General features: G+C 42.0%; 1 protein-coding gene and 1 non-coding gene across 3 annotated transcripts in view; one reads left to right on the top strand and one right to left on the bottom strand.

Annotated features, from left to right (window-relative positions):
- Window positions 1-26880, bottom strand: part of LOC132476335 (ubiquinol-cytochrome-c reductase complex assembly factor 1) — a 94614-nt gene that overhangs the window by 25746 nt on the left and 41988 nt on the right. For both annotated transcript variants that reach the window (XM_060078223.1, XM_060078224.1), the window contains one exon: window positions 18744-18852. In XM_060078223.1, the coding sequence (XP_059934206.1) occupies window positions 18744-18852 (109 nt within the window). The remainder of the gene's footprint in view (window positions 1-18743; window positions 18853-26880) is intronic.
- On the top strand, window positions 23740-23812 carry TRNAR-CCG (transfer RNA arginine (anticodon CCG)). The gene has a single exon. It is a non-coding gene; the product is annotated as a tRNA-Arg (tRNA).

Genomic DNA, 26880 nt, shown 5'->3' with positions numbered 1-26880 from the left:
CCAGGGTCACACAGCTGGGGTGGGACCTGAGCCCCAACAGGCTGGCTTCAGTGCCCACGTGCTCTCAAACACCGTGACACTGCCTTGGAAGGGAGGTGAGAAACCTGACCCACTCCGTCACCTGACACAAGAGCCTGGCAGTCTCTGTCCCTCCCTTCAGCACCTGGGGGCTGCCTAGTTCCCCGTGCCATCCTGCCACCACTCTCAACCCTGCTCTGGGCCAGCTTCTCTAGGAAGTCTGCACCTAAAACAAAACAAAATGAAACAAAAACCAGGTGAACTCTATCTTCCTTGTTCATCTATTTAGTTTGGAACTTAATCTATTAAAGATTCAACTTCATTTCTCTTCTTGGCAAAGACCAGATTGTAAACCCTGTAAGATCATTTCTCTATGGCATACGCTCTACCAGCAGCATTTAGGGATTAGCACGTAGTGAGAGACCAAAATGTTCCTGGAATAAATGAGTGAAAACAATCCTTAACAGCGCCATACAAATTAATAATGCTGCTGCACCTCGAGGAAAAAAAGAATTCAGTAATGCCTTCATCATTCAACAAATGTATATGCGTGCTAACCATGCACCAAGCACTGCTCTGGGAGTTGAGGCTATAGCAATAAATGAGAGATAATTCCTGAACTCCTAGAGCTTACAATCTAGGGAGGGAGGAAGGGTCACAATAAGCAAAATAAAATATATAGGATGCTAAATAGTAATTTAGTGTTATTACCCTAACCCTGTCATTCGAGGTCCCTAAGATTGGAAGGGCCTGTGTCTGGTGTACAGATGTCGGGATAGGGTGGGAGCCTGCTGCTGCTAACAGTTGGCAAGCACCGACGTGAAGGTAGGGAAATGACTCAAGGACAGAACCAGGGATGTTTGATGGAAGCTTTACTACAAATTCCTGAAGGACAAGGCCACATGGTCCCATCTGTGTCCCCAGCACATAGCAGGCACTGAGTGAACCCTTCATGATGGTACAGGGCATCTGGGGACTGCAGGAAAGGAAAATGGGAAACCCCATGCCTCCATATGTATCACTCTGCTCTGCACTGCCACGCCAGATAAGAAAGGGTCAAGGCAATAGTTGAGGAAAATTAATCAAGAAAAAATATTATTCAGAATACACTTTACCCAGCACAGATGTCTCAATACAATGTTTCAACTTTTGAAAGGATTATCTTTACTTCATTTACTTCAAGGGCTTCATTCCCCTTGGAGTCCCTTGCAATGCAACAAAATTACTTCTTAAATCAAATCAAGCAGCATTTCCTGTGTACTTACAATGTGCCTTGCTCTGTGCTGGGCCCTAAGGAGGTTAACTCAGGGACGCCCCATGATTCTTGCACTTGAGAAATTTATAATCACACTGGTAGAATAACACACAAATGTAAATCTGGATGAGTTAGGGAAGATTTCAAGAGACAGTAGACTATGGACAGGCAGAGACTGGAAGAAAAGTGGGGCAGGCAGAAGAGAAAATGATGGTGAACCACAAGGAGCCTTGAGGACAGGTTAAGGGGGATGGCACACACCTAGCCGGCACTGGGCAGCCGTTGTGGGTTTCTGTGTGATGAGTACTTGACATGAGTTGTGTTCAGGAAGATGAGCCAGGCTGTTAAATGATTTGCAGGATGGAACTGAGATGAAGAGTCGAGAGGCAGGGGGACCAGTGAAGTAGCCTACGGTGAGTTCAGGTGAGAGGTCAGGACCTGTTCTGAGCGTAAGACAACTGAAGTCCTGAGAGTGGTTGTTTTAATGAAGGGCTCCTTGTAGTTCTTCCCGCTCCTTTGAGCATCAGAGATGTCACGTTCACGGCACGTATGGCTGACACTCAGAAAAGATCAGCTAAATAGATGGCAACTGACATGGAAAAAGAAGTGCTTGCTTTCCAGCTAGGCCCTTTCAGCTCTAACCAACCCCACAGCATCATTCAGCCAGCGTTTAGGGAAATGATCGGGAAAAGGAGTGTTGCAGCTCTCTCACCAATGGATCCAGAAATACTCACAGCACATCCAGGGCAGCTGCAATCAATGTATAGCTCTAATGTATCCTGGGTCTGACATCTTGGCTTCCAGAACTTTCTTTCACATAGGTATCCCGATCTTAGGAGAACCATTGCCCTCTGGTAGTGCCCAGTGCCAGGTTAAACCCACAGGGGAAAAGAGCAGACAGCTGCCTACTCTGTGGTAGGACATGGAGTGGGGGCACCATCAATCCTCCCTGACCCCAAGAGCTCCCCAGTGCTACTGCAATCACTCCTCCTTCCAAGGACACTAGTTACAAGAAAACCCCCATTCAAATGCAAATGTTATCAGGGACCATTAAAACATTATCCTATTAACATCCATCAACAATTTAGCGTCAGTTTATCAGGAAAGGTAGCAATAGGGGGCTGATTCTAATGAGTTAGGAAAAGACTCTGTGAGTTCACTCACTCATTCACTAACATCTGATAAATGCCTATTATGTAGGAAGCACTGCACTAGACACAGGAACACTGACCTTAAAAGGACCAAAAGAGGTCTGTAAGAGAGGAAGACAAAATGGAAGGTGTATATGGTAGCTCTAGGGAATGGCAAAGGTGGCAGGATGATGGCAAAGGTGATAGGATGATGTACTGAAAAGAGCAACAAAATGAACCAGCAGTGAGTTTTAATCTCTGCCCTGCTACTAATATGTGACACTGAACAAGCCACTTTCCTTGCCAGGATTTAGTGTCCTCAATTGGAAAAGGCTGAATTAGGATTATCCTTGTGGCTGTCAAGCTTCTAGATTGCCAGCCACTGAAGCAGCACAAAATATAAACACTGACTGCTTTGCAAATCTGATCAGCTAGGGCTAGCCCTGACTGAGGCTTCCGGCCACCAGCCAGAGCAGTGTGGACTTCCTTTACACAGTCCCTGGGGGTCGTCACCAAGTGGGATTCTTCTGACATCCACATCTACCCACTGCTTCAAACCAGACTACTCTAGCATGTTTGAACCCACATCTGTCCCCAAACCACTCTAGTCTCTCATGGGCCTTTGTGCTGAGGATATTAGGGACAGGGACAGTCATCCAGGGCTACAGGGCAAGAGAGGCTTGGAGAAAAAGTGGGAAGTATGGCAAACTACTGTTCACTTTTGTAAATTCTCCCCAGGGTTGGAAAATTCTTTTCTCACAGATTTTTGTCTGAGCTGAAAGGGGCCCTTAGAAACACCCTGGTCCAGGTTCTTCATCTGAACCTGCTGATTAATGGTAGGACCAAGTTTTAATTCCCTGCTCTTCCAGCTCTAAGACTAGTGAGTGGTTTTTCAACTTTCTCATCCTGTTTCCTCTAGAGGGAGGATCCTCTTTGCCAGGCAACTCAGCTGGGGACCTAAAGCACAGCAGATGATAAACATCTTCTGTCTTTGAAAGAGAAGAGGTATAGCCATAAACAAGTATGCTCAAAATACCAAAGAAAATAGAGTTCATGTGAAATTTGAAGAATTTTAGCAAAAGGGCATAGGACAGGGATGAAAAGAAGTAGTGTGGGAGACACTGAGAATGCCATGGAGTGCTTAATGGGAATCGTCTCCTACTTGCCCCATAACCAGGTACAAACCACAAGCCCGTTGATTCTTAACCCCAGCAGCTGAACTACCCAAGGCCCAGAAAAGGGGCAACACACACAGTTTACACCTTTTATTATTCCGACAGAAATTTCTCTCCTGGGAGCAGAAAGGAGTCAAAAGTCCAAAACCAAAATTATATCTCTTTATAAGTCAGAGCAAAGCAGCACTACAGCAGTTATTTTTTTTAAAAAGCCTCAGTGAACAGAGCAGAGTAGGAGGTGTTAGAAAACTCACTACAAGTAATTTATTCGCTGGGAACCACAAAGGCTTTCCTAAGAACAGCAAAAACACCATTAATTTCCCCAGTACCTTCCCTTCAAAGGACTCCAAACACTTCACACGTATCGTTTTAAATTGTCCTCAAAGGCTCCAAAATAAGGGGTTACTATTTCCCCAGGTTCAGATGGAGAAACTAAAACATTCACGCCTGTCCTATCTGTCCGAGTTATCCTAACAGGTTCAGCTAACATCGACTGAGGGCCCGCTATGCGCATGACCCAAGCCAGGCAAACGGGTGATACAAAGATGAAAGATATGATCTCCATCCTCCAGCGAGTCAGAATCCAGTGGGGCATGACAGATGTGTACACAAATCCTTTTGAAATAAGGCAGCCTATGCTAGGTGTTGTAGAAAAGGTCCAAACACAGTGCCTTATTTTACCAAGTGGCATTAAAATGTGCCAAGTACTGTGCTAAGTCTTCACTACCATCATATTGTTTAAGTCAGACTATGTGTGGCTTATAGAGAAAGAAATGCGAGGTAAAGAGACTTGCCCAGGGTCTCAAGGCCGCACTATGGCAAAGCAGGGATTAGCACCCAGGTCTGTCTGGCTCCAAAGCCTATGTGATGGGAGGTAACTGCTTGCGAAAAAGGTCTTTGGAGAGTTTAGCACAAAGTACCCATACCTTAGAGGTGAAGAGCAGGACACATGGGCCCTCACTAGGTTGTTGGGGAAAGGCCTGTCTCCTCAGCCCCAAACTGCATATGCATGTACACATCCGGATCCTCCACCACAGGGACCGCTCTTGTGGATCAAGAAGCCAAAGGCAAGGGCCTTCCAAAAGGGAACAGAGATCTCTGAGCAAAGAAAGACTGCAAGGTCCTGAGCACTTCATCTTCTGTTGGTGGGCACTGAAAGTGGATCCAGGCCAGAGGGTGTGGGATCCCCTGGCTGGCTGTGACAGAAAATCTACAGCCTGTGGGAGCAGGGCATGGTGGTCATGGTATACATACCAGCAGAGCATCCTTTTCTCAGAGCTGGAGTGGAACTCCTGCAAGGGAAGGAGCCCCCTGCTGGAGGTCCCTAGAGAAGGGCCTGGCCTGGAGATAGCTCTGCAGAGCTCACCTGGTGGGGGTAACCTCTGCCTCTGTTTGCTAAGGCTCCATTTTGGAGGCTAAGGAATAAAGTGCCAGATTTGGAGGAAGAAGAGCTTATGGGGCAACAGGCTACTGTCCCCAGACCAGACAGGTTAGAGTGCATAGTCAGCCCTGGGGAATCCCTGGGTCTTAGCAAGGGTCAGGTTAATATATAGCTCTATATTAAGGCTCCAGGACAAGAAAGAGATGGCAGAAGGAGAAGGTCCTCCAAACTCTGGAAGGAAAGTTGGGCCTGGAACTAAGGAAGCCCAGTCGCCAGCCTAGCAGTCTTCCCATTTAACACGTGTGATCCTTCTGCAATTGTTTTCAAATCTTAATTTCGACCTAACAAGACAACAACAAAAATCCTTTGATGGATAAAAGTAAAAGAAAAGTGTTAATAAAGTGTGTGTGAGAGAAAGGGGATAATGACTAATTATATCAAATACCCAAATAAGGGAAGCTCTATACTTTCTGGCAGCCACGGCAATAGGAAAGCAGGAATGTTACATCATTCTCATTGTTAAATCAAGGGAAGCATAGAAGTTCATCAGGGCAGATAAAGTTCTTAATTCTCAGTGCAGAGAGACTCATATATACACAAGCAAATGTGTATCTGCACACATACACATACGCTTACCCCATTTCTCTTTCCAAGGAACAGGGCAAGCCGCTCTCCAGAGCCCTGATGCCTCTCTCACACCACACCACCACTGCATGCAATGAGGCACTTCAACAGTTAAAACATTTTTGTGCCAATATTTTAAGAGTGCAGAAGGTTCCAAATTACATGTAAAATAAACAATGCCAGACTGTGAAAACTCTTGGCTGCAACGTTCTCTGATGTTAACAAGAGTTTCTTTATTACTGTAACCTTTCAGAAGTGAATAAAAATTATTTCTCTGCCCTAGTTTTGCCCTCCAGTAAAAAGGAAGAGAACAGGGACCATGGAAAGAGCTGTACAATGACCTCTCATGAAGCCTAGGAGGCTGGGAAGGGGGCAGTTTAAAACACAAAGCCTTCCATATATGTTTCTAGTCAAAGGTTAGAAATTTAGTTTGTGCTGTGCTGATCATATTGTAGAATTTCACGTTCCTAGTATTTTTATGTAACTAAAACCCTTAGGGGGACAAAAGGGCATTTTCAAGAGCCCAAACTAAGCTGCTACTATGGAGAAAACCCAAATCTTGATCAAGGCTCTTTAGCCATTCAGTGAATCCTCTGACTCAGAAACTGAGTCTGAAGTGCCCTTAAAAAACAGGGAAGAAGACCTATAGGTGGCCAGGACTTTGACAAAATGTGTTATTTTGCAGACCTTTGAGTCGATGAGTCTGTGAATACTGGACACACAGAAGGATCTCAAAATGGAGCTAGTCTGGACAGTCTGTTTTCACCGCTGCAGGAGAAAGAGGAAAAAAGCCACCAAACAAAGGCAAACATGCTCTTGTCCTCTCACAGAACACTGCCTTTACCCACGCCATTCCTCTGCCCAGAATGTTCCTGTCTAGCAAACACTTATCCAAAAAGATATAAACCAAATGTCATCTACCCCAAGCTTTTCTTCTGGGCAGAGCAATTTTTAAATATCATAATCTCTTACTATTATAATTACCTGTTTATATGTTTGTCTTCTCCTACTAGACTGGGGAGTCAGGGACCATATCTTTGTCATCTTTGTATCTCCAGTGCCTAGCAGAGTACCTGGAAACTAGCAGACCACAATAAAATGGTTGGATAGATGGGTAAAACCTTGTTTGTGTCTGGGAACAGAAATCAGACAGAGAATGATTAACTGCTAAAAAAATAGAACACAAGCTCTGGGATTTAACACAAGGCTAGCTTTTCAGACTTTCACAGAGTTGCAAATGTTAAGTCTGGAAGAGAATTTAGAAATCATCAAGCTCTCCTCCCCGGAGAGGTGAGGTGATTTGACTTACTCAAGCTCACCCAGAGAGTGGCCAGGCTGGCCAGAACTCCTTCCATTATACCACACCATCCTTTCTCTTTACTGTCAAAAATTGCAGGTATAAATATTTATTTGGCAATAAGATGAGAAATATGATTAAGACTACAAAATATGAGAATGTTATTTCATTATAAACAAATGAACAATGGATGTCACACTAGGAATTCAAATAACTTTATATAAAATACAATTATCTGAGTTGCTCAAAAAGCTAAACATAGCATACCATATGACCCACCCAGCAATTCCACTCTTAGGTATATACCCAAGAGAACTGAAAACATATGTTCAGATAAAAACTTGTACATGAATGTTCACAGCAGCATTATTCAAAAAAACCAAAAATGGAAACAGCCCAAATGTCAATCAACTGATGAATGGATAATAAAATGGGGTATATCCATACAATAGATTATCCATAAAAAGTAATGAAGTACTGAAACATGCTACAACATGGATGAACCTTGAAAACATTATGCTAAGTAAAAGAAACCAGACACAAAAGACCACATATTATGTGATTCCATTTATATGGAATGCCCAGAATAGGTAAATCCATAGAGACAGAAAGTAGTTACCAAGGGCTGGGGGAAAGGGGAATGGGGAATGACTGCTAACGGCCATGGGCTTTCTTTCTGAGGTGATGAAAATGTCCCAGAATTAGATAGTGGAGATGGTTGCATAACATTGTGCATTTACTAGAAAAGCACATTCAAAATGCTGAATTTTATGGTATATGAATTATATCACCATTTTTTTTAATGGAAAAAAAATACAATCTCTTCCTTCTAGTAATTTAACTGGAGTCAGGACCAGAGATGCTTCAGGACTCACAGGTTCTGAGTTATATGACAGTAATATAATGCAAGTTTGGGGAAGAGGTAAACACTTTTAAAATCTTAATGCTAATGTTAGAACCACGTTTTTAGCAACGACCTTTTCAGGCAGTACAGAGTAGTGATTAAGAGCATGGGCTCTAGAGTCTGGCAAGTTTGGGTTCCAATCCAGGCTCTCATATTTACTGTGTAAGTCTGGTTCAGTTACCTAACTGGTAGGCTAATTAACGGTCTCCCAAAAGATATCTACATCCTAATTCCTGGAACCTGTGAATGTTACCTTATGTAGCAAAAAAGGACTTTACAGCTGTGATTAGATTAAGGATCTTCAGATGGGAAGATTATCCTGGATTTCCAGGTGGGCCCTAATTGTAATCACATGCACTCTTGTAAGAGGGAGGAAGAGGGTGCTTAGACCCAGATAGAAGAGGAGAATGCAATGTGCCCACAGAGGCAGAGATTGATGTGGCCACAAGCCAAGGAATGCCAGCAGCCACCTAAAGCTTTCTAGCTTTAGGGGCAAAGAACAGATTCCTCCCTCGACCCATGGCCCTGTTAACATCTTGATTTCAGCCTACTGAAAATGATTTCTAGCCTCCAGAAGTATGAGAATAAAGTTCTATTGTTTTAAGTCACCAAGTTTGGGGTAAGTTGTTACAGCAGCTATAGGAAACTAATATACTAACTTCTCTGATCCTTAGTTTCTCCATCTGTAAAATGAGGATAGGATTTCACAGGTAAGATTTCTGTAAAGCATAAAACTGAAATGGTGCTTATAAAGTGCACAGCAAAAAGAAAGTGCTCAATAATTGTTAGCTATTACTATTGCTGACCTCTGTTTCTGTATTATGCTGAAATCCTCAACTTTCACGTCACTAGTCCATGCCAGACCTTGCTCCTCTTAGCAGGGAGAGCAGTAGGAGCTGGCCATCAGGAAACCCGAGTTCTGTTCTTCGGTTGGTTTCTAACGTAAGCTTACTCAGCTCTCCCAGAGCCAGTTTCTCCATCACTTAAATGACAGGATCAGGCTAGAGCAGTGGCCCTCAAACTGGAGGGTTTGTTAAAATACAGATTGCTGGGCCTTACCTCCAGAGTTTCTCATTCGGCAAGTTCCTAAGTGATGTTGAAGCTGCTGGTGTGGGGACCACTTTGAGAATCTCTGGATTAGATTATTTCAAGGTTCTTTTCCAGTTATAAGTCTGAGATTCTCCAGGAACATCCCATAGATGGAGCTCCAGTAATAAACACAGCTGTTATCAGGCTGAAATAGCCTTTAAACTAAGTTCTTTTCCCCGTGGGGGACAGGAGGGTATGAGGTTATATGGTCAAGACTGCTTTTAACTTTTGAACGAGGCAGAATGAAAAATCTTAAGCAATGGAGGGAACAGGAAGAGGCTGTCCCCTTATCCAATGTGCTGGCCCCATTTTAATTTATCTTAATCCCACCCTTCTGCCTTTTCACCAGACCCCTCCCCCTAATGCCCGCCTCTAGAAACACATCTAGGTGTCTCCTGAATACATTTATTGGCTTTGCACAGTATAATACCACCTTTGTTAGTCTCCCAGCCCAGCCTCTCCGAGCACAGGGTTCAGTCTCGGTGTCCCTCTACTCCTAAAAAAAACACAACCGAGGAGTCTCTGAAAAATAATTGTAAAATCAACTAAGGCGAATTCAGATGATGTGGAGATATTCAGACTCTAAATGCTGGAAAAAGAAACAAATTCAGAACATTGTTAGCATTCTCATCTGTCTTTTTTTTCCCCTTAATCTCTATCTGTCCTGTTGAGTAGAAAACCTCTGCCATATTGGGTTAGAAATTCTGAATAAAGGGGACTCAGGCTTGGGACTGCACTGAAGAAATGGAACACCTCTAGATTCAAGAAAAGCTGTCCTCTTGGTCTTTGGAAGTCTTTGGTAACAAGACAGGGGAGAAGGAACCTGCCATGAAGTTGATTTCCACTTCCCCCTCACCCCCAGAGGTATCATCGTACAGTAAAGCAGACACTGGACTGGGAATCAGCATACCCTAGTTTTTGGTCCTCATTTTGCTGTTTTCTAGCTGCATGACCTTGGGCAAATCAATTAACTTCTCTGGGACTCCATTTCCTCACCACAGAAGTGAGAGGGTGGGAAAAAATCTATAGTCCTTAACCTGAGATGGGCATCAGAAATCTTCTGGGGAAGTTTTTCAAAATACACACACCTGAGCACCTTCAGACCCAGAGAATCTCTGAGGCTCCCAGTCTAATGTTCTAAGGTTCATCTATCCTATAAAGTGGATTAAAAGTATAAATGATAAGAGAGCCAGGGAATCCATGAGGCAGGTCAGAGAGAGAAAAACAAAACTTTTTTGGGGAGGTGGGGGGATGGGTCAGAGAAATTGAATCCAGGTGCCATAAGAGATCATTAAGTCAGTATTTGGGAGATAGTGCTGGCCAGACATTAATAATAGAAGCACATCTTTATCCATTCATCCGATGATGGACACTTAGGTTGTTTCCATCTCTGGGCTATTGTAAATAGAGCTGCAATGAACATTTTGGTACATGACTCTTTTTGAAAGATGTGGCACATATATACAATGGAATATTACTCAGCCATAAAAAGAAACAAAATTGAGCTATTTGTAATGAGGTGCATAGACCTAGAGTCTGTCCTACAGAGTGAAGTAAGTCAGAAAGAGAAAGACAAATACTGTATGCTAACACATATATATGGAATTTAAGGAAAAAAATGTCATGAAGAACCTAGGTGTAAGACAGGAATAAAGACACAGACCTACTAGAGAATGGACTTGAGGATATGGGGAGGGGGAAGGGTAAGCTGTGACAAAGCGAAAGAGAGGCATGGACATATATACAGTACCAAACGTAAGGTAGATAGCTAGTGGGAAGCAGCCGCATAGCACAGGGAGATCAGCTCGGTGCTTTGTGACCACCTAGAGGGGTGGGATAGGGAGGGTGGGAGGGAGGGAGACGCAAGAGGGAAGAGATATGGGAACGTATGTATATGTATAACTGATTCACTTTGTTATAAAGCAGCAACTAACACATGATTGTAAAGCAATTATACTCCAATAAAGATGTAAAAAAATAATAATAATAGAAGCATATACATACACCCAACAAGTATCTGAGGGGTAGGCACTCTGTGTTAGGCACTAGGGATCCTAGGATCCTTATCCCATCTAATGGGTGTGACCTACACAAACCCATAATTACAGTACAGCATGGTAAGTCCTATCTCAGAAGTTTGTGCAAAGTGCTGGAGGAATACAGACAAGGGAGTGGCCAAATATACTAATATTACTGGGGGGTGCTGGGAAAAGCTCCTTGGAAGAGGTACTATCCAGCTGTGTCTTACAGTGCCATGAGCAGAGGAGACAGGGTTAAGACCACTTCAGACAGAGGGAACTGCATGAAAGAAGGCTCAGAAGCATAAAGGAACATGGAATATGATAGCACCAATGAAAACGAGGCATGAGGGGAACATGTGTTAGAGTGTGTGTGTGCACACGCTCAAGCATGAACATTTGCATGGAGGAGAAGTTTGCTGGAAATTAGACTAGAAAGGTGGGCTGGGGCCAGAATGTGAAGGCCTCTCCCCCAATTTTTCACTTTGAAAAGCTTCAAACTTACTTTTTTTTAAGGTGTAAGATTAATACAACAAAAGTTTGTTGTATTACAACCAAGAAGGTTCTCCGATATAACTGCGAAGGGTTCTTTATGCCATTGCTAAGAAGTTTGAATTCTGTCCCTCAGAGATTTCTAGACAGAGGAGGGATATGATCAGATGTGGGATTTAGAAAGAACACCTCTGGCAGCTTATATGGTGCCAGGTTCACTAGAGGGGGAAAGTCCAGGAACTAGTTAGGAGGCCATGTCCAATAAAGGACAGATGATGAGGAACTGACAGGAAGCAATGGAACAGAGGAGAGGATAAAATCCAGAGATATTTTGGGCAGAAAAGTGACAAGACAACTGGATGCAGAGGATGAGGCAGGAGTTGAGGACGTTCTAAGAATTCTAGCTTGGGGGGCTGGACTGGTGGTGATGACCTTAGATGTGAGACAGGAAACACAGGAAGAACAGGTTCGTGGAGCTCTTTATCCCATCTCCTGAGTGAGATTTATTTAGGAGTAGCATTAGTGATCCCTGAAAGAGAGGTGTGGAAAATGGCTTTAGCTGTGCCCGATGCACACAGCTCTAAGCAGTATTCTAACTATGGTACAAAAGATACCAAATGGAACCGGGCACCCAGAGAGATTGGAGGCAAAAGAAATGTGATGCATTGGAGAGGTAAACAGCTCTGCAGTGATGAGCTGAACTGGGAGTACTTAGCATGAGGAGTACTTAAGAAGGTATTAGGGTAAGGCAGGACTGTGTCATGCACTGAGTCAGCCAGGGCTTTGCAAAATGGAATTAGGTCACTGTTTCTCCTACAGAAATTCCAGGAGGTAAACTGAAGATAAAAAAGTGGATGAAATTCACTTATTTATTCAGTCAAGAAACATTTACTGAATGCCTACTAAACAGAAAGCTCCACTGAGGCACCATAGGAATATAAAGACAAACAAGTAAGAATTAGACCTCAGGAAACTCACAATCTATAACTGAACATAAAAATGGCCATGAGAGAGATAAATGACCATGTGCATAGACAGCAGTTTCACGCTTTATTTAATTTCAAATACAGAAACGTTTATAACTTCTCTTTTAGGGACACTCCCTGAAGTGGAGTGAATCCAGTACGCCACTCAGGTCACATGACCTGAGCCATCAGACTGGCATTCTGGTTGTATGCACCCAGGCATGCAGTCAGTTAGAAAACCACCTAAAGCATACACTCCATGCACTCTTGCTACCTCTTAAGGCCTGAGGATAAGAAACTTGTGTAGAGAAAGGAATGCATCTATTAGAGGTACATCTTCAGCTGGCTCAAATTCATGGGCCAATTCCAAAATGGAATTGCTCTGCCTTCTAAGAATTTAGTCTTCTCTCCCCTAATAAATAAGTATCCACTCCAACAGCTTAGGACATTTAAAAAATGTTCAAAAGAACGATTGCTATTGGAAAACAAACATGTATTCTTACTTTACAAGCTTCGAGCCCATGGGATTGCTCTGTATTTACACTCCACCATTCATATTACTGGCCACAAAAACTATACCCTTAAAGTGGTCCTTGCCTTTTAAAACAATACCTTTGGCAGTGAGTTTTAACTCTGACCTAGAGGTGCAAAGTATAGCAAAATTTTTACCTCATGGTAAAACAAAGGAGTTTGATTGAAGATTTTTGTGGGGGGAAGGAAGAGATGGGAATGGAATTTAGAGGTCTGGAAGGAAATTTCCAGAAAAACTAAAGTACATGTAATTCTTATTTCTACTACCTTTTATAGATTTAAAGCTTTTCTGGTTTAGAAATATAAAGTACCTTATTTACAAATTGTTTCTTTTTAATCAAATAATTCCACTAGAAGATGAGAAATCATGGACAAAGAAAAAGAAAAATTGAGAGTGGAGACAACTTCTCATTTCTTTTTCTTCCAATATTTAAGGCTAATGAGCAGGGCTTCCCTGGTGGCGCAGTGGTTGAGAGTCCGCCTGCCGATGCAGGGGGCACGGGTTCGTGCCCCGGTCTGGGAAGACCCCACATGCCGCGGAGCGGCTGGGCCCGTGAGCCATGGCTGCTGAGCCTGCACGTCCAGAGCCTGTGCTCCGCAACGGGAGAGGCCCGCGTACTGCAAAAAAAAAAAGACTAATGAGCAAACAAATATCCTCAGAATAAAAAGTATACCTCCTCACCCTACTTTTTCCAACACTTATAGTGGGCTTCCAGAACCATCTCCTTTCATCAGATATTTACTGGGCATACATTCAGCCAAGGAGCAATGATTGGCACTTTGGAGAATACAAAGAGGGATGCATGTGATCCCGCCCCTCAGGAATTCACCCAGAAGGCAGTCAATACATGAATGACACTGATGCAAAATAGAAACAGTAAAAGCCAGAAGAAGGGTGAAGATAAATTATTAAGGTACTAACAGCTAGGGGAAACCGGGATTGGCTTCCAATTTGAAGTGGAGGGACATGAAGGAATTGGGGCTGGCATGTTAGGGCAATCTAGGTATATGTACCACATGAGAAAAGACACAAGACAGGAAGAGCAAGACATTCAGCTTGGCTGCAGTGAAAAGTATGTGAGGCAAAGATGGAATGTGATGTTCACCAAGTGCTTCCTATGTACCAGACACATGTGTAGAGGTTTCTCATATTTAAGGTTCAAGAAGAGTTGGGGAAATGAGTTTGGAAAGGTAGTCTGGAGTATGATCAGAGGACTTTACAAAGCAAAATGCTAGTTCTGAAAAGCAAAGTAGAATTTTACAAAGGAGTCCAATTCAGCCCACAGCTCCTCCACCTCTTTCCAGGCCCTCTGCACCATTCCATCAAGCAGCTCTGCTACAGAGAGAGCAGGAGACCATGAGCTGACAGGAGGTTCATCCTTATTCAGAAAAGCAGCGAGCAAGAAATCACCTGACATCCTGCTGAAGCCAACCGTCATGCCAGGGACCACTGACAGAGATAAACTTGCAATTTCTTAACTAAAGCCCATCCCCACCCACTCCTACCTTGTCTCCACAGTTTGGAAAGCTTAAACCTGCTTATTGTAAGCCACAAGGTGGAGATGTCTGGCAGGGCAGAACTGAAAGGAAGTCGTTTAGCCAGCCTAAGGTTACCATTAACACTTTGAGCCACTGCCTTGAGCTAATTTTTATGTTTGTTTTTTAAGTTTGGTTGAAATGTCACAAATGGAAAAATTAAGTAAAGCGCTCCAGTTAGCCACAAGACTGGACACACCTGGCTGCAAACCCAGCAAAAGAAAACTTACTTCATTAGTAGGAGAGGTAGAAAGTGAAATTTACATCTGAAATCTGCCTGCACCAGGAGAAAGTGCTGAGGCCAAAGGCGCTGTCTGTTTTTACAGCTGTGGCAAGTCTTAGTTCTCTACTCTTACCAACACTCAGGAGTGAGGCAAGGGCCCAAGGAAAAATGGTCTCCAACCTCTTCAGCTGCAACTCAGCTCACAAAGGTTTTTAAGAACCAGTTAATGAAATAAAACAAGACCAGATGAGGTGATATAATGAACTTTATTTCCACAGCTAACTTATATGTTTAAATCCCAAATAATGTTTTCTTTTTAAGTCAGAACACTCTAAATTATTGATGTGATTTTTGTAACCTCAAATTTAACACTTACTTTTTATACCAGCTTCACTGAAGATATATGAGGCTGCCATATTTTTCACAATAGTTGGGCTCCTAAAAAGCTGGTAAAAAGCAAGTTTTTGGAAAGTGAAAATCTTCTCACCAAATAAGACTGGAACTCTGATTTCAAAGGATTTCTTGATCCAAATTTCTAATGTGTCATTAATTCGCATTCTCAATCTTTCCTGCACAAATCCACTCAAGTAAAGTAATGGCCTCTAAGAATTCTTTGGCATAAGAAAAATCACCACTACATTGAACAGTCTTATAAATTCTACTTTTTATATGAGTTTTCTTAAAGATGCCAACTAACACAGAAATAGATTTGCAAATTACCACCTTCACATCATAGGTTTTCAAAGCTGAAAAGAAACTTGGAAATCGTGTAGCCACCCACCCCCCAAGTTTTTTTTTTTTTAACCAAGAAACTGAAGCAAGGGGAAGAGAAAAGACTTGCCAGCCAGGGTCAGAACCAGGCCAGACTGGCTCCCTCTGGCTGCTACTTTTCTCCAGCCACATGCCATTCTTCTCCAGCCTAACCTTCTCATTTCTTTAGGTTGTACAAACGCCAAAGACTGAGGTCCCCTCTAAACACACACAGTCACACTCACAACTTAGAAGTGGCTAATATATAATTTTCTTGCCTATATAAAGGGTGTCTGTTTATAGCATGAGGTTGGAAAGGGAGGAGCAAATCAGTTATAACAGAAACGTAATAATATTAATTCCCCAACTCTTTGAAATCTCTATTATTTTTTATAAATTTATTTATTTAGTTAGTTATTGGCTGTGTTGGGTTTTCATTGCTGCGTGCAGGGTTTCTCTAGTTGCGGCGAGTGGAGGCTACTCTTCGTTGCGGTGCACGGGCTTCTCACTGTGGTGGCTTCTCTTGTTGCTCGCGGAGCACAGGCTCTAGGCACGCGGGCTCAGAAGTTGTGGCGCACCAGCTTAGTTGCTCCGCGGCATATGGGGTCTTCCCAGATCAGGGATTGAACCCGTGTCCCCTGCATTGGCAGGCAGATTCTTAACCACTGCGCCACCAGGGAAGTCCCTCTATTATTTTTTTTATTTTTTATTTATTTATTTATTTATTTATTTTTGCGGTACGCGGGCCTCTCACTGTTGTGGCCTCTCCCATTGCGGAGCACAGGCTCCGGACGCACAGGCCCAGCAGCCATGGCTCACAGGCCCAGCCGCTCTGCTGCATGTGGGATCTTCCCGGACCCGGGCACGAACCCGCGTCCCCTGCATCGGCAGGCAGACTCTCAACCACCGCACCACCAGGGAAGCCCCCCTCTATTATTTTTAAATCATCTTTTATTTATAGTCTTTGTAACTAAACTTGGGCTTGGCATTTCTGTTCATGAAGACAAATTTAAGAGTCTATACTTGGGGAGCATTATGGATCATCTGAAACCCTGCTATTCAACGTGTGGTTGCCCCTCCCCCACCCAGTCCCACCAATGGAATTGGCATCACCCAAAGCTTTTTAGAAATGTAGACTCTCTGGCCTCACCGAAAACCTACTGAATCAGAATTTGTATTTTAACAAGATCCCCAGGTGAACTGTAGGCTCATTAAAGTTTGAGAAATGGTGGTCTAACACACTTCTCCATAGGACAGCATCTTATGTAGAACAACTGAGATAGAAAAAAATGGTTGGATAAAATGGGAGAAATAAAAAAGAAAGGCTAATTCCTGCAGGACTGCATTGACGTACACCTGGACCAGAGACTAATAAACCGAGTATGATCTATCTGACAAATAAGTTGGCTTTAAAACAGAATTTCAGAAGCTGGAGTTCAATTTATTCATTCATTCAACAAGTATTTATTTATCCAATGTTTACTGTATAAACAAAAAACTGGATAAGACAGGTTTCCTGCCTTTATAAAGCATACAGTCAAGTAGAAGGGACATTATAAAGTAACATGGGAGAAGGTTCAAATTGCTGAACCTTGTGATGGAGATATATATATGTAGGTCCCAAAGGAAATCCATCTGGGGGTGGAGGTGGGGTAGAGTAAAAGGTTCCTGTGGTCCAGGAATTGGCAACCTATGACTCATTAAGCTATTCAGGTTGGGGACAGCTGTGGTCCACCTGGCTCTAGTGGTCCCACTTCCAGCAGCGTTTAATCAACAGTGATAAGAAAACAGACTAACTCATAGAAGAACTACTGTGTAACTGCATGGCAGTCAGCCGAGGCTTTGGCTGGCCAGGGGGTATCACTGGTCATCATTAAATGGGATGATTTGAGACTGCCAGCACTACTGTATATCCACTGTGAGCTGCCACAGAGTTGGGGAGTAAGTACTTGAGGGCATGTGGAACACTCAGCTGGATGAATAGCTTAAAGGCTGCTGATCCCACTCTGGGCAGCTAAACAGCAGTAAGGTATGACAGTGAGAAAAATGAAGAAGGAAGCAAAGAGTGTAATTACAAAGACAGGTGAATATTGACTCCAAAACAGATAATTATAATGATTATGATGACGAAGATGATGATGACAGCAGCTAAAACTTTGAAATATGCTATCATCTTCTTAGAATGAACAGAAATGCTAATGGTCTGCTGTCCCAGAGAAAGGCATGTAAATGTCAGTGAAGCTGTCTAAAGGTGAACCCATGTCTACTGTGCTTTCTATACACGCATTTCCTCCAAAGTCATGAGAATCTGAAAATACCCTCAATCCAGATTCTCAGTAGGCAACCATCATTTCCATGATTTAGTCTCAAAGACTATCATTTCACACATAGAGTGAGCACATACCATCAGACAATAACATAGGAAGTGTGTGAAAATAATTATAGTAGATAAAAGTAAGACATGGGAGATCTCCCACTTAATTCCCATGCAGCATGGAAAGATCTCCAAGATATATTGTTGACTTAAAAAAAAAGTTGCATTTAAGTGTATAGAGGATGATATCATATATGATAAAATATATACACACAAAACCACAGAACTTTGTGCTGTAATGAAAGAAACCAAATTAACCCATTTTGTGACCCTGTCTGATGGTTTGGCTTTAGATGCTCCCAAGCTAGGAGGCAATGATATGGGAAAAAACAAGGAACTACAATCTACTAAAACACGGTCTAGATACACAAAATACACAATATACACAAAGGAAGAGATTACTATTTATATAACCAATTGTAACCTAATGTTTTGGTTTTGGTTTTCTGTTGTCACCATATTGTTATACACATACTACATATTCTCCTTTCTCAGGTTATTAAATATACTAATGTACCTTTTCAGTAGATACCTTGCCAAAGTATTCTAGGTTGTCAGTGATCAAGAAGCTTGTTTTTAAGTTCTTGAGCACAGTGCAGGCCCCATGCCAGGGTCTTTCCATCCAAACTAATTGTGAACTGACACTCTGAACTGGTATCAAAGGCAAAGAAAGTGTCCCAAAACTGGATTATTATTATTTGATTTTATCTGTTCACCAAATCCATCCCTCCTATCACCATGATTTGGACTTAATAATCCCATCTCTGTACATAGGATGTACTCACACTGACAAACCATGATAATGTGTGCAAGTACATAAATAAAGTGTCTGTAGCATGCCAGTCTTCATAGAGGCAGAAGTGACTCTAGGTGAATTACCACTTGACATCAGGCCATTCTAGAACAGATAAAACTTCAGCTCAAGTCAGGCAATCCCTCATTGGAGTTTTCCACGACCAGAATCTGATAGCACTCACTTACCCCCATGATTCTGCCACGCTGCTCAACATCCTCCCACATAAAATGAACTATGATACGACACATGTATTTCCCACTCCGGCCTTCCTGCTTCATTCGGACTAGACACATCCTGGGTGGGAAGAAGACATAAAGAGTCACCGACTGTTTGCATTTTTCACATCACTCATTTCCACTGAAGGTCAGCTCATCTGAGTGATTTTATCAAAGGGCACAGAATCAAAAAACTAGAAGTGATTACAAAAATCTTTTATTGAGCTATAACATAGATACTGAAAAGTACATAAATCTTAAGTGTACAGCTTGATGAATTTTTACATATAATATACACCCATGTAAGTACCACTCACATCAAGACACAGATTATTTAGAGCACCTCAGAAGGCTCCCTCAAACATGAAAGGGACCGCTTTTAGTTGTTTAAAGGTAAGTCTGAATCCTTCATTTTACTGATGAAAACAGGAGTTCTAAAGAAGGAAAGTGATTTGCCCAACACCACAGAGCAGTCTATAAAGGTGGGTATAGTACTGAGCTGTCCCATATGGACGCCACTAGCTACATGTGGCTACTGAACACCTTAAATATGGCTAGTTCAAACTGAGATGTGGTATAAGTTTAAGATGTCAAAGATCTAGTTCAGGAAAAAAGAATATAAATATCTCAAATTTTTTACATTGCTTACATGTTGAAATATTATCAGGTATAATGACTTACAGAAACCCTATTATTAAAATTAGTTTCCTTTTTTTCTTTTCACTTTTTTACATGGAGCTACTAGCAACTTTTAACTGTGTGACTTGCATCATATCTCTGTTGGATATAGTACCCGCCCAGGATATAGATGACGGGAAGTAGTATGATTCCATCTGTATAATTATCCAATTGTTTCCCCCATCAGAATGTAAGTTCCATTGAAGGCAGACATCAAGTCTGGGTTTTTTGGGTTTTTTTTAAATCATTGTATATCTAGGGCTTAAGTATAGTATGCACTCAATACATATTTTCTGAATAAATAAATGAATAAAACATCTCAGGGCCAAGTTTAGGGCTCTTTCCCCTATACCACACTGCCTCTAATCAGTCCAGAATGCTCTCTGCTTAAGACCTTACATAAGAATATAAGAATAGAAACAGGGTCACCAACTTTCCAAGATAGCTCCTAATCTCATTCTTATGACCATACGTATTTCTATTATCTCTTGTTGAATAGTTATTGAGCAGCTACAATAGGACTACTCACCTAAAAGACAACTCCTATTATTATTATGGAGTATTCAGTCTAAACCGACAATTCTATCTCCATATACAATTAATCCTGCCCATTTAAATCTACAAGCAATAGTAAGGTCTAATGGAATGACTCCAGCCTGGCCTGCCTCAACATCTCTGTTAATGACTAAGATGGAGAAAAGAAAACATACTTATCAAATTTGTAGATTGCAAGAAGCTGGGCAGGAAGACAAATATGTTGGATGACCCAACCATGAACCAAAAATACTTCAACAGACTGTTTCAATGGGCTAAATCTAACAGGGATAAATCTAAGGTCCTGCACTTGGGTCTAAAAGAACAGCTGTAGAGGTACAGGATTGGTGAGTCATGCCCACCTATGTGTGAAAAAGCCTTCCAGGCTTACGTTGACAGTATACACTGAAGGGGAGTCAAGAAGATGATATGGTTGCCCCCCAAATTAATGTGATTTTAGAAACAGTAATGCAAATATATCATCTTCATGTACAAAGTGAGATTTTTGTTCTATTCAGCACACGTCAGACTCTACTTGGAATACTGTCGACAGTTTTGAACATCATATTTTAAGAGACAAGAGGAACAGTTGTAAGATCAGAAGATATTTAACCTGGAGAAAAACAGGACAATTGCCTTAAATATTGCAAAAAGGTGATTAGACTGTTTATCCAAAAGGTAGAATCAGAACTAATGGGTGGGTCACAGAGGGAGAAAAACTACTCAACATTGAATGCTGAAAGTAAAAACTTTCTAATAGGGGAGTTTCTGAAGATTTGAATAATGTAATGGATGACCTCAAAAAGTAGAGAATTTGCAGCTCGGCTATCTATCTGACGGAAGGCTGACTACACGATCTCTAAAGTCCCTTCCAACCTCGGGATTTGCTGATGCTGTGATTCTAAATTTGTAACCTCTGAACCCAGTTAGTGCCTAAGAAATAACACTTTGTGACAATAAAAACAGGTCATGGAAAAAGACTTGGCCACTTTATATGATATAGAGCATATTCCAAGGCAGAAACAAACTGGGGAAAGTTCAACAGTCCTTTTTCGTAACATTTTTCTTAAAGTTAACCAAAGTTAGCCTCTCCACCTGAAAAGACGCTGTGTGTTTTGATGCTTAAGTGTCGTCAGAGGCCAATTCATCAACAGCAATAGTGAGGTAATGGAATTCTTCATTTATATGAAAATTCTGTAGTTTGTTAATACACCTGCCCTCTGAGGTTTAAAAGGCACAGATTTTCTCAGACCATAAACTTACTAACTATATCAACATGGAGTGAAGTGTTTTTTGTTTCAGAGCAGTTTGTTTTATAGCCCTTACAGTCAAATGGTTATCTGGGTTGAAAAGGTAAAGCGAATTGAAGATACTTTCAAGATGCTGACTGACACTTAATTCACTCAATGGACATAAATTGAGTTCCTACTGTGTGGAGATTAGAGTGATGGTTAACAAGAGCCCAGCTTCCAAGGAGCAGTTAGTCTCCTTAGGGGAGACAAGAGCCCTAAGAGAGAATGCAGTAAGTGTCCCGAGAGGAACACAAAGTGCAATGGAGTTTGAGAGGATTGCTCTTGGCTGAGTGGGATCAGGGAAAGCTTCATGGAAAACGAAACATTGTACCTGGGGCTTGGAAAGGTGAGCTGCAGTTGGACAGGTAAAAGATAAAGAGAATTTCCAGCAGATGGAACATTATGAGCAAAGACAGGGCCATGGAAAGCTCAGCACACGGACAGGGACAATACCTAGATTTTGTGGAAGGGAAGTATAGGAGACAGAAAAATATGCCAGAAAGGTCATGAAGGGCTTTTAAATGTCATGCTGAGAAGTCTGGACTTCACTCAGTAGACAAAGGAGAGCCACTGAATGTTTTTCAGGAAGAAGGGGTGTAATAAGATTAGGGGTGTAATAAGACCTTGGCTTTAAGAACAGATAAGTCTCTCAGAAGTTAACCCTTTCTTTCTTCCCAGCTGGAAACCCTTTCTTTCCAAGGCTGAAAAATGACAAATTTGGTGAATATTTACTTCAGTTAAACTATGGTATTCACAATTGTCTGATCCAGAAATTTACATTAAGTGTGCATCTACCTTTTGAGAGAAATGCAACAGCAAAGTGTGCTGCAACCTGCACCTAATTTTGCTGATACTAAGAGTTTAAAAAATATAGATTCAAGCCTGATAAATGAAAGAAGGGCAAATTCTAATTATTCCTAAAACACCGTACCTAATTAGTTCAGTAGACAATTGATGACAATTTGAAAACACTATCAAATATAAAGTTCTACAGTAAATTTCATCTCACATAGTTAAAGTTATAAAATCAAAACAATCAGTCTTCTCATCAACAGGAAGTGTACTGAAGATAACCATGAGTTCTACTGGGAAAATAAGATTCTGATCCACAGGGCTGTCCGTTCATCCACCATCACCAAACTCAGCTAACTAAAGGCTCAACTTATTTTTGTCCTGAATTTGTGAATCAAATTCTCTAGGTAGTTAAGGACAGAAAAGTCATCTTGTTGTGAAGAACTTTTGTGTTTGTCCTCTTCAAGGAAAAAGCACAGCTGAAGGCTGGGGCCCACATCTTAGAGAGTCAGCTGCCTGGAATGTCCAGATCAAGCTGAAGGTCAATTCTTAGGGTACCTAACCTTGAAGCCTACAAGTTCAGTCTACTCCTTTCTTTGTTTAGTAAATATTTTGAATAGATAATACATGCACATGTTAAAAAAAAATGTTAAGTCCCCTTCCCACCCACATCTCCCAATCACCAGGTTCCTCTCCCTAAGGCAACCACAGTTAGCAGCTTCTTAGGAAACCTTCCACATGTAATCTATATATATACCAGCTTAGTGTATATGTACTCTTTTTACATAAATAGTAGCTTCCCTTTTCTCCCCATTTTCCACAATGGTAGCATTCTACACACACTTTTCTTACATTGAAAAAACAATCTGTTACAGAAGGATGGTGGTGAAGAAATCTCAACTCCAACTCTGTGTTTCATCCACAGATACTACAGTCACCCAGTGAAACCCTTTTTAGGATAATAGAGTTGTAGTAATTTATTTAGCAGTTGTTAGGGTAACATCTGATCCAGGCTGAATTCAGCTTATCTGGCAATTTTTTCCTATTCTAATAAGACTAAGAAATAGGGAGAAAGCAAAAAAAAAAAAAAAACCTTTAATAGCAAAAATGGACAAGTGCTGTAATTAACAGCTAACACAACTATGTGCCAGGCACTGTGCTAAGTGATTCAGATACATTATTTCATTTAATCCTTACAACAACTATAGGAGGCTGGTATTCTTACTGTCCCCACCTTATAGTTGAGGAAACTGAGTCTTACAGAAGTAACGTGCCCAGAGTTACAAAACTTGTTAAGTGTCAAAGCTGAGATCTGAACCCTGATAATCTGATCCCAGAGTTAGACTGTTTTTCTGCCTCTTTAATGACTAGAACGAACCTTCCAGAATCCATTTACTTCGTTTTTCATTTAATCCTCACAAGGGCAATAATTTAAGTTTCAAAACTAGCATCATATTAGAAATAAAATATCAGAAGGGAAAAGACTGGCTAACCTGAGGCAAACACACCTACAACAGCAAAAAGTAACTGCTGGCAGGCTAAAAGGAAAGAACCTAAAAATGTATTTAACACAAACACAACAGCAGTTCAACATGGAGGCTACAGCTACGAGTACAACTCAAAGAAGGCAGCCTGGCAAAATACAGTTGAGAGTTATCAGAACCGGGACTTCCCTGGTGGTCCAGTGGTTAAGACTCTGTGCTCCGAATGCATGGGGCCTGGGTTCGATCCCTGGTCAGGGAACTAGATCCGGCATGCAGCAACTAAGACCCAGCACAGCCAAATAAATAAATAAATAAATTTTTTTTAAGAAAAAGAGTTATCAGGACCTCCTGAATGATCCAGAATAGGTTAAAGTATGTTGGAAGGTGAAAAGAAAATGAGTAAAACAAGTTCAAAATGGTAAACAAAAAAGATTTGATGGTCCTGGTACCCACTACAAAACAAAGCCAACACGTGTCACAGGCTCTGACCATACAATAATATTTGAGTCATTAAGTAAACTATTCCACAATTGAGAATACTAGGTTTAAACAAAAGATCAGGACAGCTTTACTTCAATTTACATCATGGATGCCTTCCTCATAATAAATGCTTAAATTAAATGTTGAGGGGTCAAATTACATTTTGCTACTGATTAAACTTCATAATTTCAGAGCTGTTCTGGCGGGGAAGAGGAAGGGGGAGAGGGGAGACTTCAATGCTAAAACATAATAAAAATTGCCCTTAAGAATGCAAAAGAAACTTTAAAAAGAAACAATATTCCACTCAAAGCTAAAACTGCTCTAAAAAATAAAGTCTATTTTTCAGTCTTTTTAGAAAGAGACAATCTAGTAATTTTAAAATTCTTGTATTAAATAATTAATTTAATCATTCATTTAACAAGTATCTCCTTAGTACCTACTCCGAGTATAGACTTAATCTATGCATAAACTGCTCTCTGTTTAGGAGAAATTCCAGTTGCCCCTCCCGCGTTTGATGATGTTCTTAACCCACAATTTATTATTGAGGTTTTGAGCTTCACAGTACTATCCTTGTCTCTCAGTGATTCCAGAGCCTCATAAATAATACTGATCTCTTTTACACATAAGGAAAGCAAATAACCCAGTTAGCAAAGTAAAGAAAAAACGGAGTGTTCAAACCCTAGTCTGATGGTTCTCTAATATCTAAAAGACAGGGGGAAAGGGAAGAAAGACTCATTTACTAGGAGTCTCAAAATATAAAGGGCTAACTAAGATTTAAATTTTGCCTGATGGCAAATAGTAATAATGATTATTACCATCTATTAAGTCCTCTAATATGAGACTTGTCACTGTAAGATGCATTTTCATTCACCATCTCTTTCAATGTACATCACCATCTAAGTATAACTGTCCCCATTTCACAGGAAAGAAAACGGACACTCTGAGGAGGTTAAGTACCTAAAGGTTGCTCAGTGAAGGAGAGGGGAGCTGGAGTGAAGCCTGGGCTCCCCCTCTCTCCCTCAAGCCACAGTGCCTCCCAGGGCAGTGTCAGTACTGACTGCTCCCTGTGACAGCCCAGCTCCAAGGGCCTCTTCCTGCTAGGTCAGACTCGGAGGAAGAGGACAACACTGCCTGCAGAGTTCAAAGGAAGGAGAGTTTCCTAGCCACGCTTTCCTCCTCTCTGCCTAAATCTGGGAGGGAAGAATTCTTGTTATTCCTGACTGACCTCCTGCCATGTCCTGGCAGCTCTCAGCATCCTGTCTCACTTGCTCTGCTTGGGCCTTCTGACAATGCCAGTTGTGTTTTGGCCTTGTTTCTCCCTCATGGTAGTTTATAAGCCACTCAGAGAGGATCTGATTTTGAATTCAGTGAAGACTAGTGGGCACTTGGGCAGGTTTGTCACTCTGGCTGCTATGAAGGAATCCCAAAGGGACTTTCACGTAGCTTGTTTCCCTTACTCCGCCACCGGCTGGGGCCAAGAAAGCAGAGCTGACGTGGCCACACTCAAGCCTCAGCAGTGTGCTAATGAATGAGTTTATTTATTTGTGAGCTGGCACGCTGACCCTTTCCTGGGGCTGTGTGCATGGCTATCTCCACCTGGTTTCCTAAACCCCCTCCCCACCAAGCCTACCCTTTATGTGGGGAGCATGGGGGCCACAGGACAGTCTGTGGGCAAACAGACAAGTGGGGCAAGGCACTTCCTTAAGCCATCTCACCTGACAGAGAGCCTCCTCCAAGAGCTACACCTGGCCTGTGGCCTGCCTGTCAGATCCAATATAACGAACAAGCTCCTGGGGAGCAGGTACCAGTGCTCTTAGGTCGTGCAATGTTGGTAAAATGATGCTGCACAGGCCTTTGGTTCGGGAAAAAAAGCTACGTGTGTGTGTGTGTTTAAACAGAGCGACTCTGGCTGGAGGAGGCAGAGAGAGGATGTGCACATGGCCCGGGCTCACCATATACAACAGGTCTGGAGCTGCTGGAATCCAGCATGAGCTCGAAAGCCCTACAGCTACATCAGAACTGCTGTGGTGGTGTTAAAGAGCCCTCTTGAAAAGGCCAGGAGTGTCTGCCAGGGCAGTTCTCTGGCTGGACTGAGACTGGACCCAGTCTGTTTTCCAACCCCTTCCACCTCCATACTTTACTTCTTTCTCTTCGTTCCCAGAGGCTTCTTCCCTTAGGCTTATAAAAATGTTCCAGTGTTTCCCCATCTTAAAACAAAGAACAAATAACAAAATGCTTCCCCCCTCCATCCTGTTTCTCCCTCGAGTGATCATCCTCTCATCTTTCTTTCTCACTTGGGACATCTTAAAAAGTAGTTTACAATTAATTCTTCCTCTCCTAATAACTCCTCAAGACCCCATGTCCTCTAGTTCTAGACCCCAGAGGGCCAATGCAACTGCTTTCTTTGACTATCCCCAGGCTGCCTCCCTTCCCTGTGCTCCATAAGATCTGTATGTCTGCTTATCAAACACAGCCCTTGGCACCCTGTACTATTTTCAGGTTTACTTGTTGCCTCTCCCGGGACACAGACAGTGAGTGCTCAGAAACACAGTTTCATACAGTTGCTGGTCGGTGGTATGCAGTTCAAATTCAGGGCCACAGACTCCCATCCCACAACCACCAAAAGGGGACACACACGCAGGAAGCAAAGTGTTGCAGAAGGAGCAGTTCGCAGAGTCAGTTTTGGATTTGAGTCTCGGATCCTCCATTACTGATAGAGAGGCCTGTGAAAAATCCTTTAAAATTGCCAAGATCATCTCCCCGTTTGTAAAATGAGGGAGCTGGACTAGATCTGCGGTTTTTAAACTGTGCTCTGAGTTTCCAGGGAGCTACGTAAGGGTCCCTTAC

This window comes from Mesoplodon densirostris, chromosome 16, assembly GCF_025265405.1.
Source record: "Mesoplodon densirostris isolate mMesDen1 chromosome 16, mMesDen1 primary haplotype, whole genome shotgun sequence".
Classification (NCBI taxonomy): Eukaryota; Metazoa; Chordata; class Mammalia; order Artiodactyla; family Ziphiidae; genus Mesoplodon; species Mesoplodon densirostris.
This window is presented reverse-complemented; position numbering and strand designations above follow the sequence as displayed.